Source organism: Salvelinus sp. IW2-2015, linkage group LG8 (assembly GCF_002910315.2).
Source record: "Salvelinus sp. IW2-2015 linkage group LG8, ASM291031v2, whole genome shotgun sequence".
Taxonomy (NCBI): Eukaryota; Metazoa; Chordata; class Actinopteri; order Salmoniformes; family Salmonidae; genus Salvelinus; species Salvelinus sp. IW2-2015.
Genome location: NC_036848.1, coordinates 46,248,237 through 46,271,730, shown reverse-complemented (window position 1 = coordinate 46,271,730; position 23,494 = coordinate 46,248,237). Strand labels below are relative to the sequence as shown.

General features: G+C 46.1%; 2 protein-coding genes across 2 annotated transcripts in view; one reads left to right on the top strand and one right to left on the bottom strand.

Moving 5' to 3' along the window:
* The window catches only part of camkmt (calmodulin-lysine N-methyltransferase), a 178,649-nt gene extending 168,264 nt beyond the window's left edge, over positions 1-10,385 (bottom strand). The window contains exons 1-3 of the mRNA XM_070444963.1: positions 10,020-10,385; positions 9,181-9,365; positions 9,020-9,084 (exon numbers count right to left, since the gene is read on the bottom strand). Of these exons, the coding sequence (XP_070301064.1) occupies positions 9,020-9,084; positions 9,181-9,365; positions 10,020-10,187 (418 nt within the window). The 5' untranslated portion in view covers positions 10,188-10,385. The remainder of the gene's footprint in view (positions 1-9,019; positions 9,085-9,180; positions 9,366-10,019) is intronic.
* Positions 10,386-10,494: 109 nt separating this feature from the next.
* Positions 10,495-23,405, top strand: prepl (prolyl endopeptidase like). Its single transcript, XM_023993565.3, has 14 exons — positions 10,495-10,882; positions 11,206-11,331; positions 11,425-11,491; positions 11,616-11,837; positions 13,521-13,647; positions 13,809-14,025; positions 14,209-14,400; positions 14,809-15,015; positions 15,289-15,464; positions 17,209-17,425; positions 19,455-19,604; positions 19,800-19,926; positions 21,224-21,312; positions 21,626-23,405. Exons 1-14 carry the CDS (start codon positions 10,742-10,744, stop codon positions 21,698-21,700), a joined length of 2,133 nt encoding a protein of 710 aa, XP_023849333.1. The 5' UTR covers positions 10,495-10,741; the 3' UTR covers positions 21,701-23,405.
* The last annotated feature ends 89 nt before the right edge of the window (positions 23,406-23,494 follow it).

Sequence of the window (23,494 nt, the reverse complement as noted above, 5' to 3'; positions counted from 1 at the left end):
AGTCTACCTCCGCCCCCCACAAACCAAAACGCTAGTCTTATCCCTCGCCCCCACAACCAAACTCTAGTTCTACCTCCTCCCCCACATACCACGCTTAGTCTACCTTGCCCCCCACCCCCCCCTCAACCAAAACTTTAGTTTCTACCTTGCCCCCCACCACATACAACGCTATTCTACCCCCCCCAACACAACCAACGCTAGTCTACCCCCCCACACAACCCAACGTCGTAGTCTACCGTCGCCCCCTCATACAACCAAACACTAGTCTACCCCCCATCACAAAACCAACACTTGTCTAACCCCCCTCCAACACTTTAAATCAAATCAAATGTATTTATATAGCCTCTTTTATCATCAGCTGATATCGTCAAAGTGCTGTACATAAACCCAGCCTAACACCCCAAACAGCAAGTAATACAGGGTGTAGAAGCACGGTGGCTTAGTCTACCCCTCCCACACAACCAAACACTAGTGTACCACCTCCCCACAACCAACGCTAGTCTTACCTCGGCCCCCCACAAACCAAACGCTAGTCTACCTTGCCCCCCACAACCAACGCTTAGTCTACCCCCCACCACAACCAAACACTAGTCTACCCCCCCACACAAACCCAACACTAGTCTACAACCCCACACAACCAACACCTAGTCTACCCCCCCACACAACCAACACTAGTCTACCTCGCCCCCATACAACCAAACTAGTTCTTACCCCCCACACAACCAACACTAGTCTACCCCCCACACATACCAACATCTAGTCTTAAACCACCTTCCCCACAACTAAGAACTAGTCTTACTCCCCCATAACAAACGTAGTCTACACCCCCCCCCCCCCCCCCCCCCCCCCCCCCCCCCCCTCCCCCCCCCAACATACGCTTGGTGACCTTTCCCCCCACGCAATGCTAGTTTACCCTGCCCCTCCAACAAACACTAGTTCTACGGGCGCCTCCCACCAACATCTTAGTCTACCACCCCTACAACCAACACTAGTCTACCACCCCACAACCAACACTAGTCTACCACCCACACAACCAACACTAGTCTACCACCCCACAACCAAACCACTGTCTACCACCCCACAACCAACACTAGTCTACCCGCTTCCCAACCCAACACTAGTCTACCTGCTTTCCAACCCAACACTAGGTCTATCCACCTCCCCCCACCAACACTTCTACCACCCCCACAACCAAGCTTGTAGTCTACCACCCCCACAAACCAATGCTTAGTACTACCACCCTCACAACAACGCTTGTCCACCTCGCCCCTCACCAACGCTAGTCTACCTCGCCCCCCCCCCCCACAACTAACCAACTAGTCTACAACTCCCACAACCAACGCTAGTCTTACCACCGCCCCCACAAACCAACGCTAGTCTACCACCTCCCCACAAACCAACGCTAGTATACCAACCTCCACACATAACCAACCTAGTCTTACCACCTCCCCACAACCAACACTAGATCTACCACCTCCCCACAACCAAACACTAGTCTCCACCTCCCCACATACCCAACAACTAGCTCTACCACCGCCCCCCACAACCAACACTAGTCTACCACCGCCCCCACAACCAAACCTAGTCTACCACCTCCCCAACAACCAACGCTAGTCTACCACCTCCCCACAACCAAACGCTTAGTATACACCTTCCCCACAACCAACGCCTAGTTATACCAAACTCCCCCAACAAAACCCAACGCTAGTCTACCACCGCCCACAACCAACGCTAGTCTACCACCGCCCCACAACCACGCTAGCTCTACCACCTTGCCCCACAAACCAACGCTTTAGTCTACCCACCTCCCCACAAACCAACGCTATGTCTACCACCGCCCCCCACAACCAACGCTAGTCTACCACACGCCCCCACAACCAACGCTAGTTCTACCACCGCCCCCCACAACCAATCGCTAGTCTACCACCGCCCCCACAACACCAACGCTTAGTCTTACCACGCCCCCCACAACCAACGCTAGTCTACCACCGCCCCCCACAACCCAACGCTAGGTCTACCACGCCCCCCACAACCATACGCTAGTTCTACCACCGCCCCCCCCAACAACCAAACGCTAGTCTAGCCACCGCCCCCCACAACCAACGCTAGTCTACCACCGCCCCCCACAACCATACGCTAGTCTACCGATCCGCCCCCCAATCAACCAACGCTAGTCTACCACCGCCCCCCACAACCAACGCTGTCTAGTCTACCACCGCCACCCCCACAACCAACGCTAGTTCTACCACCGCCCCCCACAACCAACGCTAGTCTACCACCGGCCCCCCACAAACCAACGCTAGTCTTACCCACCTGGCCCCCACAAACCAACGCTAGTCTACCTCGCCCAATACCAACGCTAGTTGGCCTGGGCTCTCCCGGCGAGCAGCCCCCGGGGCCAGGGTTTAGGCCTGACTGGCCAAACACAAAGGCTGGCCCAGCCATCACCCGCTGTGGAGAGAGGGGGAGAGAGAGGAGGAGAAGAAAGGGAGGAGGAGGGTGAGAAATGGACTGTCTCCAGCCTGCTAGGGCTGTTGGATCAGCTGTCAGTGAGACACTGGCCCAGTCAGCACTATTGAGAGAGCGCGCTATGACCTTAAAACACTGCTGCAGGGGCCCCGCAGCCTGCACTCAGCCTGGCCAAGCTATTACAGAGAGAGAGAGATGGAGAGAGAGATGGAGAGATAGAGAAGGGGAGGACAGAGAGACAAATACACAGACTGAGAGACAGACAGAGCGAGAGACAGAGAGAAAGACTAAATGAAAAGAGAGAGACAAACAAAAAGACTATGTTAATTGTTGTCAGCCAGCAGCACAATTCCACATTTCCCTGACTAAAAACAAACAGTCTTAAAGGGCCCACTTACCATCCACATACAAGTCAGTCACTAAATGAACACCGCCACTGTGCCTTCTGTCACTTGCCAGGCTGTGAGTGTGTTCTCCTGGGGTTGACAGAGTGACTGGCTCCCTTGGCTGCCACTAAAGTCACAGGAAAATGTTCCCTGCAGGCCCAGAGCCCCAGAGCCCAGGGATCCTCCAGTAGCACAGCTCCCTCGGAGGGCCACTTAAATRCATGCGCAACTGTAGGCTAGATTAGGGCCTACAAAAGCTACATTAGCGTTAGCATCTCCATTAGCGTCACAACAGTGATTGACTGACAGGGCCACTCTGGGGTTTGCAAGTGTGAACACAACCACACTAAAGTAAGGGAATGGGGTTTGGATGCTAGCTAATGGTCGCGTACCTCACTGACAAACACATCAACAACAACGTCAAAGACAAGGTAATAAACTGATGTCAAAATTCACTCAAATGTAGAGCGCAGATACACAAAAAGGGACAAGTATGCTGATGACATGCATTTTTATGAACAGTTTGAATTTTTCATGAATTTATATGAATATTTACAGCACATAAAACAGACATAAATAAATCATAAAACACACAAATCAAAAGACCACAACACCAAGTGCACCGTAATAATTCATCTACACAAACAAAGCAATGCAACTGATACAAAAAGAACACATGAAACAAGTACACAAACATTATACACAAACATCATTTAGACTAACACATGATTAGTGGTCCCTTCTCCTGATGCGGGTTTTGGAAGGATGTTTCAAGCATCTTGCAGGGTGGCCATTTATAAACTGCACTCTCAACCAAGACGCTAATCAGATAATCATCTATTTGTTTTAAAACATCATCAAGTAGCCTACATTAGGCCCGGACGACTCCTCACCAGCCGTGTAGCCGTTGCTAGGCAAACAGCGGCAAAGGGTTTTGTGAGGTGAAAAGGGTGGAAGGAAAGGACCAATAGGATGATGCGGCATGGCACTCCACGGACGCAGAGCGAAGAGCCACTAATTAACCACCATGCACTAATCACTTATCTCTCTAATGGGAGGACACTCACACACACAATGTGCATATACACATTACACTCACAATGTGCAGGCAGACATTTGCAGGCATCACGTATAATAGGGAGAACAGCTCTGCACCTATCCACAATTTCATTCCATTCATGTTCATGCTTGGCATATAGTGGCCTTAGCAAATAATTTGACTTCCTATGGATCTCTGTAGAATCGGAAGCGTAGGGTTCACAGAGTGTTTTAGGTGTAGGTTAACACACCGGGCCAGGTTGGAATTAAAAACCTGATTAGAAGGAGGCGAGGAGGGAGGGAGGGAGGGTTGGCTTCTGGGGAGGGTGACTAAAGTGGTGAAAAATCCAATAATTGTGCCATTCTGGGGTGTGGTATTACTCTTTCATTCTCCCTCTTTCATTTTCCCTCTAATACCTTTGCAACAGAAGAAAAGAGGACGGGGGGGGGGGTTGCTAAAGTATGTCTGTCTCTTATACACATCTAGATGTGTATAAGAGACAGGGACGAGAGAGAGAGAGAGAGAGAGAGAGAGAGGACGAGAGAGAGAGAGAGAGAGAGAGAGAGAGAGAGAGAGAGCTGGCTGCTAAAGTATGTAGTCTTTGTAATTACCACAGTATTACTGGTCTAACAATGCAGGGCTCTGGGCAGCTCTGACTGGGCCACCATCATTTCCGCTCTAATCCTCCTGCTCATTGGCAACGCTCAGGTTTCACCACCCCCATCTCCTACCACCTATACTGACCAATACCCAACCAACCATACACTTCACCGGGGCTTTATTTCACTAGCCATTGCATTCATTGGCTATTTACCACAGGGGTACGTCTATTGTTTGTGTGTGTGTGTTTTTCTCTGAGAATGTTTTTTTCTTCTATACAGGGCTAGGACAGTTGCCTGCCCTGGACACTAACCCCTGAGCTCTTAACAGCCTAACCCTTGTAGAAGGCAAAGCCATTTCCTCAAGATATGGACCAAACCAATTACCTTAAATTAAGTCAACTGGCAACTCTTCCCCACTTCTCATCCCCTGAGCCACACGGGGCCCAAAAGCTAATCATCACAGCCAACACCTCCCCCTAGCAAACAGACAGGCCCAAGGGTACACTCACATCACACTCACAAACCATTTACTTTGCTTTTTACAATTTACTAGATTAACTCAAGACTGTAAATATAATATAATTGGGTAAATAAATGCAGTTGTCATGTAGTAGCAGACACCTTCATCCAAAGCAACTTAGGATTCATAGTGACATACCCAGTAGCCTTAATGTGGCCCATGCAGGAATCTAACCCGCAACCCTAGTGGTGCTAGCAGCACCATGCTCTCTAACTAAGCCAATGACTCCACTGTAACAGTGGTTGTGTGTAGCAGCACTGGTCGCTCCACCAGTATAGTGTTACACTGAGGGGCACATAGGCTCGTCACAGAGCCTGGCCTGTAAACACACACAGGGGAGCACTAATTAACTGTCACCAACACAAGAGTTAAGAGTTGCAGTGTCACAGTGTGTCAGAGTTACAGCCCCCAGACCTGCATGTAGTACCCAGGGCCCCAGCCCTCCGCCATTGTCTAACGGGATATAATTAGATAGCATTCTGGCAGAGTGAATTAGCATAATTATGCAAACAGGGGCTGCTAAAGGGTTGGCACAAGGGAGGGCCACAGGGGGAACCTCTTAAAGCACACACAGTATGCAGTACACTCACACATACACAAATGTGCACACACACTCACACAGGCGTACATATTCATGCTCAAACACTTTCTGCATTAAGGCAGGATCATCCATTATAGAGCTATGGTATCTGAACACACACAAAGACACACACACGGTGATGTATGTAAGCTCTCGGGCCTACGAGACAGCAGGAGGGGTCGTGTCACCGGGTAATGAGGACGATTAGAAGACTAAAAAGAGTTGTAACCAAAGTGACAATGAGTGGTTTTGTAAAGGAGCCACATTATAAAGGCTGCCTATTTCCAGAGACCTGCTGTGTCCGAACAGAGGTCTGAATGGATGCCCCTATAGCCCTGATTCACACAGCTCATCCCACAGCATATGGATGGCCCCTGTAGCCCTGATTCACCCAGCTCATCCCACAGCATGTCTTACAACACCTCCCTGTAGAGTCTTATGACAGCACAGAGTGAAACCTACAATGGAGGAGCTCTCTAAGACACATGACTATCTGAACCCAACGTGTGACCTAGCCTAGCATACACCCCCCCCCCCCAAACCAGCCGCTCCTCTCCAGTCCAAACCCTGTGTCAACAAGGCTCTCATGTACCCAGCTAAAACCTCTTCAGCCCCACCTATCCCCATTGTGCCTGGAAACATTGGTCCTCACAGGAAACAAGGCCAGTTAAACCCCAAAACAAGCCCCCCTACAAGCCCTACTCCTATGGCCAATGCAGCATAGAGCACCGAAGCACACATTTGCAGGACTAATCCACCCCCAGCGTTTTGGACTCCCATTCAGGAAGAGAAGGAGCCCAAGGATTGTGGCTTGTACTCTCCTCAGGGGAGGATTTAGAGATGTGTGATGTGGAGTGGGGGTGGAGGGGGATGGGGGGAGGCTAACACAGAGGCAAGGGGCACCCCCTCTTCAGACAATGAGCTCCTGAGCTCCCCCTCCAGCCTTTCTGACAGGGGTATTTGGGGTGAGATGTTTGGGCCTAGCAATGCGTGAGATCAATTAGAAGTGGTTGAGAGGAGGGTTTGAAAGGCCCTGCCTAGCGGTGAGGACCCAGGGCCCCCTACCTCTAGAATCTCTACCTCCACCTCCCTCTCCCTCCCCAGGAAAATCCAGACCAGATGTGGGTCAAGGAKCCAGATATCTATCTATCTGAGCCAGTGAATAGCTCCTCCAGCTGGGATGGTGCGAGGGAGGTGGAGAAGACCAGCATCCTGCTGTGGTCATTGAGGGGAACGAACAGAGCTGGAAGCACCACATTCCTACCAGATGGGTTCTCTTGTACCCTCTTAACCCGAGACCCTGGTCCTGGTGATAGGGTCACCTCTCTCATCCCTCAGTYAACCAACTGGACACCAGATTAGCTGCAGGTCAGACAAAGTTAAGCAGGTAGGATCATCAGCTCTCCTGACAAATAACAACAACATCTAGCCTACAGCTGTCTATTTCATACCACATCAATCTCTATTGAGACAGAATTCTGTAGAACCTCTAATACTTAGAGGTAGAGACTTTCAGAAGTAAAGAWCCTTGTTTGGTATAATGCCACAATACATCTGAATAATTACTCTATTATACTGAAGGGTCAGAGTGCATTTTAGTATTACCTATGACCCCTAGTTTACACCAGCTAGGCCTACATGTAACCCAGATATGCTAATAAGGGCAAGGGGACCCACTGCTTATTATTTCTGGCTGTTTTCAGGTCCATCAGGATTAGCTGAGGTGATGGTATATGCTGTGCTGTGTGACCTGATAATGTGGGATGACTGAGTACAGTCCCAGTTTTGACCTCTACCACGACCCTAGACCCCTGTGTAGCCATCTGGCTCACAGATGACCCTCTGATTCCCATAGCTATGAAGACACAGGAATAACCGGAACCAATCAGGTGACTGTAAAGAAGGCTCGACATACACTATGGGGTGCTAAGACATCCACTCAAACACAAGCGGTCCTTATTATCTTATTGATTAAAATGAGGATTAATCTATGCATAGGTCTACATAGCTACATACAATGATTACCATGTGTACTGTTACATCACRACATACACTGAGTGGCGCAAACATTAGGGACACCTGCTCTTTCCATGACAGACTGACCAGGTGAAKCCAGGTGAAAGCTATGATCCSTTATTGATGTCACTTGTTAAATCAACTTCAATCAGTGTATGAAGGGGAGGATATGAGACATGGATTGTGTATGTGTGCCATTCAGAGGGTGAATGGGCAAGACAAAAGATTTAAGTGCCTTTAAACGGGGTACAGTAGTAGGTGCCAGGCGCACCGGTTTGAGGGTGTCAAGAACTGCAACGCTGCTGGGTTTTTCATGCTCAACAGTTTCCCCTGTGTATCAAGAATGGTTCACCACCCAAAAGACATCCAGCAAACTTCACACAACTGTGGGACCATTTGGGGTCAACATGGGCCAGCATCCCTGTGGAATGCTTTCGACACCTTGTAGAGTCCATGCCAAAACGAATTGAGGCTGTTCTGAGGACAAAAGGGAGGTGGAACTCAATATTAGTAAGGTGTACMTAATGTTTTGTATACTCAGTGTATATCCTGGGTGACAAATTATTTGTATTTTCTCTGTGGACCCATTTTCTGAAAGAGGAAAAGTGAACACACAGGAACACAGAATGAAAAGCCCAGACCACCAGTCTAGTTCGACCACAGTCCTCAGCTATAATAACAAAACACCCGAGTTTGGGCTCACTTGAGAGGGAGCTAGAACACAGATAACAGCTTTAGCCAATCTGTTCCTTTCATCACATTTGTGGAATGCTCACCCCACTGGGTAGCAGGTATGTGGGCCTGCTAAAGGCCAGGCTGGTGGGGATCACATGATCACATGACCTGGCTGTCAGGCAGGCATAGAAAGAGAGAGGCAGCTCCCAGGCTCTCTCTGGCTCTGCTGTGTGAATACTGCTGATCAGCGCTGCCTGCTAGTGGGAGTACAGAGAGATGCAGCCTTCCCTGAGGGGTTCCCTCTTCTACAAACAACATCTGATTTACTGACCAAACTGTTACTCAGCGTTATATAAGACGATACAGGACAGCTGTCACCGTGGCAGCAGAACAGAAAACAATGTTTCCATTACCATGGAAAAACAGCTGCATGACCTTCTCACCTCATCCTCAGGATGCTGATTTGATTGGCTTCCACAGCGTAACATCAGATCATTTGTATTGCATGAGACTGTGTTAAGTCCTTACACAAAGGTGATCCTCAATCTGCCCTCAGCGATAATGGTAAAAATAGCCTTTTCTCACTCTCTCTTTCCAACAGGCTGAGTGACTCACCAGAAGAGCAATCGATGTAAGTGGGAAAACAGTGTGTTAACGGAGGTCATCATAGGGAGGTAGTCATAGGTTAAATGAACGCACACTCTTAAACATGTATATGGAGGATGTACTCACAGACATTCCCTGTATTGTCAAAACTGTTGAGAACCTCATTCACTCTGATGGGCCCGAGGTTATCTCTGGAAATGAATGAGAGAGAAATATGATTATACAGTGTGTGTGTAAGCTGCACAGTGCTCGGCTTAAACATAGGACAACAAGGATTTCAACCCCACCTGAGAAAGGCACTGAACTCTGGGAAGGAAGCACTTGTGTATTCCACCCACTGGCCTTCGGAGGGGTCATCTGTCTCTTGGTGCGTGACACTGGTTTTGTTGAACAGGTTGAAGGAGGAGAATCTCCGGACAGACACCTGCTTGACCTCTGAGTCTGCACTGTCCAGCTGTTTCTGCCTCAGCACCTGAGGGAGTGGGAGATATAGCAACTGTCAAACCACACAACCTGACCTGCTTTAAAAACACCACCTCAAAACACATGTACTGACCAAATTAGAGTGACATGGAGGTATTAGAACCTTCTATCTAGCCTAGTGATGAAGATCTGATATGGCTCCAGGCTCTATTGTTCATCCTTGAAACTGATCCCCACAGTTCTTGTAGTAGTGTGGTCATTATCTTGTCACAGGACACCTTTAGTTTATTACTAGCACTTGCTCAGTGCAATATGAATTAGTGATGTTTTATTTCTATTTTTTTAACTATACAGTATTTGAAATGCAAGAGGATATTTCTGGAAGCATTTTGTGTATCAGTGAAATGCCCATGTAAGGACAAAACCTCCCTCTCAGGTCATGCCCTCACACTGTTATGGTTACAGCCCAACTGGGACAGAGGACTGGAGAGTTGTATATAATCTCAGTTACACATGTTACTGTAAATACTGATACAGGTCTATGAATGGTAAATCGCTGATAAATGTAGCTTAGCTAAAGCCAGTATATATCTAGCTAGCTAATGGCGCAATGATATTAGCTAGCTAGCTAACGTTAGGCGCAATACAACATTGATTCTGTCAGTTGATAACAAACCCATTGGAAATGTGACGCTTGTTTTACCTGTCGTAGGAGAGTCCATCTTGCACGAGCTACGTCGGTTCCACAATTAGGGTCTCGATTGGATTGGTGGTTGGTAATGAGCTCTTTTTCTTTATTTTCTGGCAAGGATGGCAACGGCGATTCGTGGTATTTACATTTTTCTGGTTCACCTGTCAACTTCCCTTCCATCCTGTCTTCAGTGTTTTGGGCAAAAATAAATAAAATTCTAAATGATTTACAGTGTGAAGCACACGGTCTAATAAAGCGAGTATGGCTCTGTTTGTTCACAGAATAGGACAAGTAGTACAGTGGTAGCGTGACATCAACCGGTAAAACCCTAACTACTCCTGTGCTGCTGGAGAAAGCATGCTACTTCCGTACACTTATGGCAGCAAGACATAGCAATTTATTACCAACATCATCGAACGCAGTACTGAGTTAAAAATCGTATGCCGTCTGSGATTGATTAGTTTTGCCTAGTTTATACGCCATCAAACAGCGCTCAAATCAATGTTTTGAAATTTTCCTGCTAGTGTCCTGGAGGTTGCCCAACGGCAAAGGCAATCAAACTACATTTAATTACATTAACGAACTATGGACTATTAAAGCGACATAAGAAGACATACTTGATACAGTTTTTTTTTGTTGAGAAAAATGCGTTCAAACTTGGGGTGGTGGTCACTTTCAAAACAATGATTGACATGAAATGATAGCTTGGTCGGTCAGTTACAGTGACAGCGACTATGTGTTCCATGACCAGTCTGCAATCGTGGCTCAGTCCTCTGATTCGGGGAAGTAAATGTAATCAAGTCTGGAGCCTTTTCACCTGCAAACCTAGAGGATTGATCTACCTAACGGATGCACGTCGTTTCACAATAGTAAAGGTGCTGTAACTCGCTCTCTATTGGTGCTAGTTACATCGCAGACCTTTACTTCTGATTACTGTCCTCATCTAATATTTAAGGAATGTTTCTAGGGATCTGTTACTGACAAACATGCTAGCCTTGTAGTAACCAAAGATGAAGTGGATATCGTAGAGAAACTGATCCTGTTCTTAGAATCTGATAGGCAATGGGGTCTTGTTTTTGTTGTAGGAAATGTACTCTCAAACGGTCAATCCAAATGTATAAAGGCACATATATTCAGATGACAGTCACACTGTGAGCATTTGTGCATACATTTCACCTAATATGTTCATGTCCTTCAGGACCCTTCCAGCTCCACTGTGGAATTCAACTCTCATAATAAGAAATACAGAAGTCTGGAGAGGTCTTTCAAGAGAAGGTTAAGGGCCATATACCAGAGGTTCTCCGGATGCCCAGACAATACAACGGTAAAGTTGTGCCTGATGTTTTGGCAAAGGTGTCTTAACAACTAGCACTGGTTTAATAAAGTAGTCATTTTACTGACAAACAGCTGTCTCCAGATCCAGGGGCGTAACCACGTGTACTTCATGGAGGGGGATGGCATCTATAGAATGGACACCAGGCAGGGTAAGCACAATTTTCTGGACAGACCTTTCCCTAATCACACCACTTTCTACTACTGTCCAGAGCTGAAGAGAAGTAWATTACATTAAACAATGTACGGTGTGGATTTGTGACTGACTGGCTGCAGGTGACCCAGAGCCAGAAAAGGTGTTGTGTCTGGACTCCGTGGGGAAGGGAGATTGGAGCCTCCAGAGGTTGCGTCTCTCCCCCAGTGAGCATGCCCTGGCAGCCACAGTGAAGACCCCCCACAGAGAGGAGGCCAGGTGTGTCCTGGTCAAGCTAGGAGACAGAGAACCTACCCTGGACACACCTCAACCTCTACTCACCATTGACAAGGTTTTCAGCGTCGGTGAGGGAGAGGGTTAATAACATGGAGATAAACAATGTAGGGTTATACTGTGCCTTCGGAAACTTTTCAGTCTTATTCTTTACATTGATTAAATCGTTTTTTTYCCTCATGAATCTACATACAAAACCCCATAATGACAAAGCAAAATCAGGTTTAGAAATGATTGATAATTTATTAAAAATAACAAAGTGAAATATTACATTTACATAAGTATTCAGACCCTTTACTCAGTACTTTGTCTAAGCACCTTAGGCAGCAATTACAGCCGTGAGTCTTCTTGGGTATGACGCTACAAGCTTGGCACACCTGTATTTGGGGAGTTTCTCCCATTCTTCTCTGCAGATCCTCAAGCTCTGTCAGGTTGGATGTGGAGCTTTGCGGCACAKCTATTTTCAGGTCTTTCCAGAGATGTTAGATCGGGTTCAAGTCCGGGCTCTGGCTGGGCCACTCAAGGACATTGAGACTTGTCCCGAAGCCACTTTTGCATTGTCTTGGCTGTGTGCTTAGGGTTGTTGTCCTGTTGGAAGGTGAACCTTCGCCACAGTCTGAGGTSCTGAGCGCTCTGGAGTAAGTTTTCATCAAGGATCTCTCTGTACTTTGCGCCGTTCATCTTTGCCTTGATCCTGAGGAGTCTCCCAATCCCTGCCGTTGAAAAACATCCCCACAGCATGATGCTGCCACCACCATGCTTCACCGTAGGGATGGTGCCAGGTTTCTTCTAGACGTGACGCTTGGCATTYAGGCCAAAGAGTTCAATCTTGGTTTCATCAGACCAGAGAATCTTGTTTCTCATCGTCTGAGAGTCTTTAGGTGCCTTCTGGCAAACTCCAAGCGGGCTGTCATGTGCCTTTTAATGAGGAGTGGCTTCCGTCTGGTCACTCTACCATAAAGGCCTGATTGGTGGAGTGTTGCAGAAATGATTGTCCTTCTGGAAGGTTCTCCCATCTCCACAGAGGAACTCTGGAGCTCTGTCAGACTGACCATCGGGTTCTTAGTCACCTCCCTGACCAAGGCCCTTGTCCCCCGATTGCTCAGTTTGGCCAGGCGGCCAGCTCTAGGAAGAGTCTTGGTGGTTCCAAACTTCTTCCATTTAAGAATGATGGAGGCCACTGTGTTCTTGGGGATCTTCAAAGCTGCAGAAATGTTTTGGTACCCTTCCCCAGATCTGTGCCACGGACAATTCCTTMGACCTCATAGCTTGGTTTCTGCTCTGACATGCACTGTCAACTGTGGGAACTTATATAGACAGGTGTGTGCTTTTCCAAATCATGTCCAATCAATTGAATTTACCACTGGTGGACTCTAATCAAGTTGTAGAAACAATTCAAGGATGATCAATGGAAACAGGATGCGCCTGAGCGGAATTGCGAGTCTCATAGCAAAGGGGCTGAATACTTATGTAAATAAGGTATTTCTGTTTTTTTATTTGTAATACATTTACAAACCTTTCTAAAAACCTGTTTTCGCTTTGTCATTATGGTTATTGTATGTAGATTGCTGAGGATTAAAAAAATAATAATAATCCATTTTAGAATAAGGCTGTAACTTAACAAAATGTGGAAAAGTCAAGGGGTCTGAATACTTTCCAAATGCACTGTGTTTAATATGGACTCTTCTACACAGAAAATAAGATGTGTGAGGATTGTCGTATGTATGTGTGTGTGTGTGTGTGTGTGTGTATAGAGTGGGCTACAGATGACATCCTATTCTACAGCAGTCAGCAGAAACTCCAGTGTCACCATGTGTTCCGTCTGGACCTGACTGCCACTGGGACCAGAAGCGCCCTGGTGTACCAGGAACAGCAGCCTGAGTAAGACTAACACACACCTCTCCTTTGTCACACCTGTGTGTGTGTGTGTGTACATCATGTACTGTAATGTTTGAAAGAGGCCATGTTAGGACACGAGCCATTAAAACACAGAGAACATGTGTTAATGTGCTCTGTTTTCTTAAGTTTTCTTTTGTCCACAGTGTGTTTGTTGAGGTGAGTCTCTCCAGAGACAGGAGGCTGGTGCTTGTTAACTGCAGCAGTAAGAGGAGCTCTGAGGTGTGGCTGATTGACAGCGCCAAGCCCCTTATGGAGCCCACCCTGGTCCAGGCCCGCCTCCCTGAGCTGCTGTACCATGTAGAGCACTCCCACGGCCAGCTGTACATCCTGGCCAACACTGGACCTGGACAAGAGTACCAGGTAGCCTACTGCCTCAGACAACGCCATAGACATTGAAATAAAAATATTCTCTATGGACAAATCAGTGGATCTGCATGCAAACAAACAGCATGCACAGTTGCACACTGTGTTTGTGTGTGTACATGACGTGATAAATGCATGTGTTATCAATATAATCTATGATTCTACTCTATGCTGTCCCAGGTGTTGAGGGCACCTCTCTCATCCCCCTCCATTAAACACTGGGTCCCAGTGTGTAGCCCTGGTCCTGGGACAGCTGTGAAGGACATGGAGGTGCTCCAGGACCACTGTGTGTTGGCCACCAGGGATCCCTTAGGCCTGCTAGCACTCCAGGTGTTCCCACTATCTCAGCCAGCAACCACATCCACCCTGCAGGTGACAGAAAGAGCTATATGAAGACATCTCTCTTATTTGATTAGTATCATTKTTATTCCACAGTTTTAAAATACATAAAATGTTACACCAGACAGAGGATACAAGTCAAGAGACTTGTTTCCATTGTGGTCCTTTAACAGGCTACTCTATTTCTCCTCCTGCTGAGGCAGTTGATTATCATTCTGATGGCCATGACTATGTTTAACACTACACTGCCTAGCCAGGTGTACTGGTAGTATACTGTACCATGAAAGCTAGGCCTTAAACGAATACTGAGATTCCGGCAAAGCCATGAAACGACCTCTAACTTCCTTCATACTGCACGCAGAGACATAAAAATGACATCCACAACTTAATTGCTAGAATCTAGCAGTATCCCTTTAACCAGAACTGTCCTCCATCTCTCAGCTGCCACCGTGGGCCTGTGCCATAGAGACCAAGAGGGCTGGGCTAACAGACAGTGGCTGGTTGGAGTTCCTCCTGTCGTCTCCAGTCCACCCCCCTGTCCTGTACCGCTACTCCCCCAGGGAGTACAGGCTCCTCTTACAGGAGGACACAGAGGAACACAGAACCCCCCAGGAGTATCAAACCACCCGACTAGAGGCCCCCAGCCAGGTAGACTGGATCTGAATCGTACACACACACATTCAGAGAGGAAAGCCTCAAGAATACAATGCCGAAATGATGGGTGTGGACTGTATTTTGGTAATCCACTGATGACCTACCAGCCTGCAGTAAGGGTTCACCAGAGGCTCATGAAACACCATAGTCTAGGAGCTCACACACACGTTACATTCCCTCGCACACAAGCACAGTTTTTTTTCTCGAAAACAGTATGTAATATTTTGTGTGTGTATTGTGATTACTGTACTCTCTCTCGGCCTATAGGACGGTACCATGGTGCCACTGACTCTCTTCCACATACCTAAGTTGGAGGACCTGAGGGGTGCTCCATTGCTGGTGCATGTGTATGGGGCCTATGGCATGGACCTTAACATGGACTTCAGCCCAGACAGAAGACTGCTGCTTGAGGATGGCTGGGCTCTGGCCTACTGCCATGTCAGGTAGCGCTACAACTCCCAGAAGCCTTTGCRCCACAGAATAACTGTTCCTACAGGATAAAGTCTGTTGTGGGTGGCTATATTAATTGTTCGTGCTCTCATTGTAATGTTTTCTGTAGAACATATAGTACCAGTCAGAAATGTGGACACACCTACTCATTCAAGGGTTTGTCTTTATTTTGACTATTTTCTGCATTGTAGAATAATAGTGAAGACAAACTATGAAATAACACATATAGAATCATGTCGTAACTAAAAAAAGGTGTTAAACAAATCAAAATATATTTSAGATTTGAGATTCTTCAAAGTAGCCACCCTTTGCCTTGATGACAGCTTTGCACACTCTTGGCATTCTCTCAACCAGCTTCATGAGGTAGTCACCTGGAATGCATTTCAATTAACAGGTGTGCCTTGTTAAAAGTTAATTTGTGGAATTTCTTTCCTTAATTTCTTTTCCTTGAGCCAATCAGTTGTGACAAGGTAGGGATGGTATACAGAAGATAGCCATATTTGGTAAAAGACCAAGTCCATATTATGGCAAAAAGAGCTCAAATAAGCAAACATAAATGACAGTCCATCATTACTTTAAGACATGAAGGTCAGTCAATCAAGAACTTTGAAAGTTTCTTCATGTGCAGTTGAAAAAAACATCAAGCGCTATGATAAAACTGGCTCTCATGAGGACCGCCACAGGAAAGGAAGTACCAGAGTTACTGCTGCAGAGGATAAGTTCTTTAGAATTACCAGCCTCAGAAATCGGCAATTAACTGCACCTCAGATTGCACCTCACAGAATTCAAGTAACAGACACATCTCAACATCAACTGTTCAGGGGAGACTGCGGGATTCAGGCCTTCATGGTCTAATTGCTGCAAAAAAAACACTACCTAAGGACACCAATAAGAAGAAGAGATTTGCTTGGGCCAAGAAACACGAGCAATGGACATTAGACCGGTGGAAATCTGTCCTTTGGTCTGATGAGTCCAAATTTGAGATTTTTGGTTCCAACCTCTGTCTTTGTGAGATGCAGAGTAGGTGAACGGATGATCTTCGCATGTGTGGTTCCCACYGTGAAGCATGGAGGAGGAGGTGTGATGGTGCTTTGCTGGTGACACTGTCAGTGATTTATTTAGAGTTCAAGGCACACTTAACCAGCATGGCTACCACAGCATTCTGCAGCAAATACGCCGTTCCCATCTGGTTTKCACTTAGTGGGACTATCATTTGTTTTTCAACACGACAATGACCCAAAACATACCTCCAGGCCAGGTAAGGGGTATTTGACCAAGGAGAGTGATGGTGCTGCACCAGAGGACTCGGCCTCCACAATCACTCGACCTCAACCCAATTGAGATGGCTTGGGATGAGTTGGACCGCAGAGTGAAGGAAAAGCACCCAACARGTGCACAGCATATGTGGGAACTCCTTCAAGACTCATGAAACTGGTTGAGAGAATGCCAAGAGTGTGCAAAGCTGTCATCAAGGCAAAGGGTGGCTACTTTGAAGAATCTCAAATCTAAAATATATTTTGATTTGTTTAACACTTTTTTGGTTATTACATGATTCCATGATTACATGATTACATGATTATTCTACAAGGTAGAAAATAGTACAAATGAAGAAAAACCCTGGAATGAGTAGGTGTGTCCAAACTTGACTGGTACTGTATATGATTATCTGTCTTGTAAAAAAAGGAGTTTGCAGCACTTCTGAATGTTTTACCACTCTGACTACATGTGTGGTTGTAGGGGTGGAGGTGAGCGTGGCCTGGGCTGGCATAGACAGGGTCGTATGGAGGGCAAACTGAGAGGAGTGGAGGACCTGGCTGCCTGTATCCACAGGCTCTATGACCTGGGGGTGTCGAGACCGTCTCTGACCGCCCTCACCGCTCGCAGCGCCGGGGCCGTACTGGTGGGGGCGCTCTGCAACCTACACCCCCAACTCATACGAGCTGTCACACTACAGGTAAAACCACYGAGACCCTACCTGCAGCCTTCAAAAACACACACACACATTTCCACCCCTATTTTCTCTGCTCTCTCAGGCCTGAATCCTTACTTGTGAAAAGTGTGTGTAACTTAACTTTCCGAGCAAATACCCCACTGACATCAACAGTGGCGACCCGTAATTCAGGGCAGGTGGGGCAGAGCCGGTGGGGTTTTGAGMCCCACATTTTTAGCAAAAATAAATAAATAAAATGTTATATATACATATACAGCTGTAGTCGGAAGTTTACATACACCGTAGCCAAATACATTTAAACTCTTTTTCTTTTTTTCTTTTTTACAATTCTTGACCTTTATTCCTAATACAAATTCCCTGTYTTAGGTAAGTTAGGATCACCACTTTATTTAAAGAATGTTAAATGTCAGTATAATAGTAGAGAGAGTGATTTATTTAGCTTTTATTTCTTTCATCACATTCCCAGTGGGTCAGAAGTTTACATACACTCAATTAGTATTTGGTAGCATTGCCTTTAAATTGTTTAACTTGGGTCAAACGTTTYGGGTAGCCTTCCACAAGMTTCCCACAATAAGTTGGGTGAATTTTGGCCCATTACTCGTGACAGAGCTGGTGTAACTGAGTCAGGTTTGTAGGCCTCCTTGCTTGCACATGCTTTTTCAGTTCTGCCCACACATTTTCTATAGGATTGAGGTCAGGGCTTTGTGATGGCCACTCCAATACCTTGACTTTGTTGTCCTTAAGCCATTTTGCCACAACTTTGGAAGTACGCTTGGGGTCATTGTCCATTTGGAAGAGCCAAGCTTTAACTTCCTGACTGATGTCTTGAGATGTTGCTTCAATATATCCACATAATTTTCCKYCCTCATGATGCCATTTATTTTGTGAAGTGCACCAGTCCCTCCTGCAGCAAAGCACCCCCATAACATGATGCTGCCACCCCCGTGCTTCACGGTTGGGATGGTGTTCTTCGGCTTSCAAGCCTCCCCCTTTTTCCTCCAAACATAACGATGGTCATTATGGACAAACAGTTCTATTTTTGTTTCATCAGACCAGAGGACATTTCTCCAAAAAGTACGATCTTTAAATAGTACCCACAAAACACCAGTCTCAACGTCAACAGTGAAGAGGCGACTCCGAAATGCTGGCCTTCTAGGCAGAGTTGCAAAGAAATAGCCATATCTCAGACAGGCCAATAAAAAGAAAAGATTAAGATGGGCAAAAGAACACAGACACTGGACAGAGGAACTCTGCCTAGAAGGCCAGCATCCCGGAGTCGCTTCTTTACTGTTGACGTTGAGACTGGTGTTTTGCGGGTACTATTTAATGAAGCTGCCAGTTGAGGACTTGTGAGGCGCTTGTTTCTCAAACTAGACACTCTAATGTACTTGTCCTCTTGCTCAGTTGTGCACCGGGGCCTCCCACTCCTCTTTCTATTCTGGTTTGAGCCAGTTTGCACTGTTCTGTGAAGGGAGTAGTACACAGCGTTGTACGAGATCTTCGGTTTCTTGGCAATTTCTCGCATTGGTAAGGATTCACTCCATTGTGCTGGAAAGAAAGCTCTGCTGTTGGGACAACTTTATGTAGGCCCTAACAGTTTGTGGGCACAGCTTGTYGCCATTATAGTGGGGGGCAGCAGGTAGCCTAGTGGTTAGAGCGTTGGGCCAGTAACCAAAACGTTGCTGGATCGAGTCCCCGAGCTGACAAGTTAAGCTGCTGACAAGCTGCTGTCGTTCTGCCCCTGAACAAGGCAGTTAACCCACTGTTCCCCAGTAGGCCGTCATTGTAAATAAGAATTTGTTCTTAACTGACTTGCCTAGTTAAAKAAAGGTTAAAAATAGTGCAATGAATGTGTAGTGTCTTTGCTGGCATACATCTAAAAAKAAATGTGGATTTACATGCTAAAATCRCCACTGGACATCAATGTATAATTAGTGGAAAAGTTACAGTTACAGTATGGCCACATATCTTGAGTAAGGATTAGGCCTTCAACCTCACAAGTCACTGGTTAGGTGTTCTCTTCGGTCTCCAGGCACCTTTCCTTGATGTGCTGGGCACTATGCAGGAGCCCAGTCTGCCCCTGACGCTGGAGGAGAGGGGGGAATGGGGGGATCCCATGTCAGACCCCTGCCAAAGGGACACTATCGCCTCCTACTGCCCCTGTCATAACATTACACCTCAGGTTTGCTTATAAACCTTACTGTACACAACACAAARCCATAAAATAATATGCAAACATTGCCCAAACAACTTTTAAACTCTGTGCTTTTTCTCTTTGGGTTTTAGGCTGCTACYTGTATAGCACTTTGTGACAACTGCTGAGATAAAAAAGGCTTCATAATATAAATTAGCGTTTTTGTATGTGTGTATACCACAGCACTACCCCTCCATGCTGCTCACAGCCTACATAGAAGACAACAGAGTGCCTGTAGCCGGAGTACACAAGTACGAGGAGAGACTTCAGGAAGCAATTCACACACACCTCAATGGCCACCCTGTATCTGGTGAGTAGATAGACATGAAACAGTTACTCTACCTAAAGCACATTCCAATGAAGGCTCATTATCCCAGAATTGTCCAGAGTTTTGTTCTTCCTGAAGAGCAGCAGTGTGGTCAGATTCAGGTCCCACTAGAGGAGTGTGTGTTCCTCAGGAGACTGCTGTAATGGATCATTGATAAAAGTGTAGGAGTTTATATCCAGTACAGAGCAGAGGTCACCTTGTAGCACAGCAGCTCTATGTGAATCAGCGTCAGCAAATCATACTGATTCCCCCAGTRAGGGACTTACTCTAGCTCTTTACCGCTCCTTAATAATCTCACATCAATTCAATATAAGGCCTTTATTGGCATGGGAAACATATGTTAACATTGCCAAAGCAAGTGAAGTAGATAATAAACATGTGAAATAAATAAATAAACATTACACTCACAGAATTTCCAAAAGAATGAAGACATTTCAAATGTCATATGTCTATATACAGTGTTGTAACGATGTGCAAATAGTTCAAGTGCAAAAGGGAAAATAAATAGACATAAATGTGGGTTGTGTTTGTACATATCTCTCTTTCTCTCAACCACACTCTGTTGCTCACACACACATTCACTCTGTCTAATTTTCTGTCACTCACAGACATACACACACTTGTGTGTACAGGCAGAGAGGGTCTCTCACTAATCTCTACCCCTCTCCTCTGTCATTGATAAAGTGCTGATCGCACACCCACAGCCGGGTTCATTAGCATGTTTATGAGATAGTGTATCAGCAGGAGAGATAAGGAACAATACACTGGGCTCTGGCAAGGTCAGGAGGAGGCTTGTGAAACACAGCACATTGRGGAGAGAGGGAGGGAGGACAAGAGGGAGGGAGGGGAGAGAGAGGGAGGGAGGGAGCCTAGGAGAGCAGCAGTCAGATTAGAGAGAAATTACTGAGGACTTTTCAGAATTAGAGCTCCTCGTTTCCTTTGCTCTTCTCATCAAGCTGTGATCACAGGAGGAAACACTACAGAACACACCAGACACTCACTACATTATAGGGGAAACACCTATTGCTGTTGTACCCAGCCTAAAATATCTTCGCTACTATTGATTAAATGACCATTTTGCTACTAGAGGGACTGGATATTGTTGCACCCCGCCTGACTGCAGCCACTGATGGCACATTCCGATCAGAACCCTTCATCCCTGGCAATGACGACCTCTGATGTGGTCATGTTGATAGAGATCGGCCACTTGTATTGGACATGATGAACAATGCATTTGTTTTCTAATTTGTTGTTTGTGTGTTGTCATCTCTGTATCCAGAATCTGAGTCCACACCCAGTGTCATTCTGGACCTTCAACCGGGAGCAGACCACTTTGGCCCAGGGGACTTTGAACTGTCTCTGACTGAGGTATCTATGGGCTCACTCATGATATCCCTTCTTTTATAGAGTCCACGACAATATGACCTGATCAGTCTCTGACCCATAAACCGTCTGAGTGGCACCCTATTCCATATATAGTGCATGAGTTAGTGTAGATTTATGAACACTACATAATCATAAACACTGTAATAAGCGTCACTAACCTGCCAACCAAGTTTGTTGAGTCATAAAACATGTTGGCATTGTTGATATGGAGTTAGGTAAGAGGATTACACTATTAAACATTGCTGTTCTCAGGCTGACCTGACAGCCCACTCCTGTCTCTCTCTACCCCACTCAGAGTGCTCGACAGCTGGCCTTTCTCCACACAGAGCTGGGCCTGAACCAGCAGAAGACCCACAACAGGCGGAAGTAGAAGGAAGTGTGGAGGAGAACTCATCAGAGCCATATAGAGATACATGTGTGGTGGACCCCCGGGGGGTTGAGTAAAATAAAATAAACAGTTTGGGGGTACGAACTCAAAATATAAAGACAACAATTTATATTTCTTTTTTTACTGAGTTACAGTTCATATAAGGAAATTTGTAAATTTTTATTAATTAATTAGGCCCTAATCTATGGATTTCACATGACTGGGAATACAGATATGCATCTGTTGGTCACAGATACCTTTAAAAAAATGAGGGGGTATATCAGAAAACCAGTCAGTATCTGTTGTGACCACCATTTGCCTCATGCAGCGTGACACATCTCCTTCGTATACAGTTGACCAGGCTGTTGATTGTGGCATGTGGAATGTTGTCCCCCTCTTCAGTGGCTGTGAGAAGTTGCTGGATATTGGCGGGAACTGGAACACGCTGATGTACACGTCGATCCAGAGCATCCCAAACTTGCTCAATGGGTAACATGTCTGGTGAGTATGCAGGCCATGGAAGAAGTGGGCCATTTTCAGCTTCCAGGAATTGTGTACAGATCCTTGCAACATGGGGCTGTGCATAATCATGCTGAAACATGAGGTGATGGCGGAGGATGAATGGCACAAAAATAGGCCTCAGGATCTCGTCACTGTATCTCTGTGCATTCAAATTGCCACCGATAAAATGCAATTGTGTTCATTGTCTGTAGCTTATGCCTGCCCATACCATAACCCCACCGCCACCATGGGGCACTTTGTTCACAACGATGACATCAGCAAACTGCTCGCCCACAAAAAAGCCATACACGATGTCTGCCATCTACCTGGTACAGTTAAAACCAAGATTTATCCRTGAAGAGCACACTTCACCAGTGTGCCAGTGGCCATCAACGGTGAGCATTTGCCCACTGAAGTCGGTTACGAAACTGAACTGCAGTCAGGTCAAGACCCTTGTGAGCACGACGAGCATGCAGATGAGCTTCCCTAAGACGGTTTCTGAAAGTTTGTGCAGAAATTGTTTGGTTGTGCAAACCCACAGTTTTATCAGCTGTTCATACTGCCAAATGTTGTTGGAGGTGGCTTATGGTAGAGAAATGAACATTTAAACGCTCTGGTGGACATTCATGCAGTCTGCATGCTTCCTCAAAACTTGAGACATCTGTGGTGTGTAACAAAACTGCACATTTTTGTAGCCTTTTATTGTCCCCAGCACAAGGTGCACCTGTATAATGATCATGCTGTTTAATCAGCTTCTTGATATGCCACACCTGCCAAGTGGATGGATTATTTTGGCAAAAGAGAAATGCTCACTAACAGGGATTTTAACAAATTTGTGCCCAACATTTTGGAGAAATAAGCTTTTTTGTGCATATGGAACATTTCTGGGATCTTTTAACACTTTATATGTTGCATTTATATTTTTGTTCAGTATACTTTAAAATGACTAAAACCAAATCAAAACAGTGTAGTAATGATAATGGACCTACATTTATACAGTTTCTGGACTGTGTCCAACTCACTATTAATCACCCAAATTAAAATTCCAAAAACAATGGATAGAGGACTATCTTTTGCTCATTTTGACAGTGAGGAAATAACACATTGTCAATGCAGCCCCCCGGACCTCGTGAAGACTGAAGACAAATGAGTGACATCCCTGATCTACAGTATGACAGTGACAGTCGTGACATTAGAAGGGTGAGAACTGCAAGTAAGTTGTTTCATCTGCATATTTGTGGTGAGAAGAGAATGACATTTGGAAAATGAATGCTGTTTTTAATGAGAACAAATAAA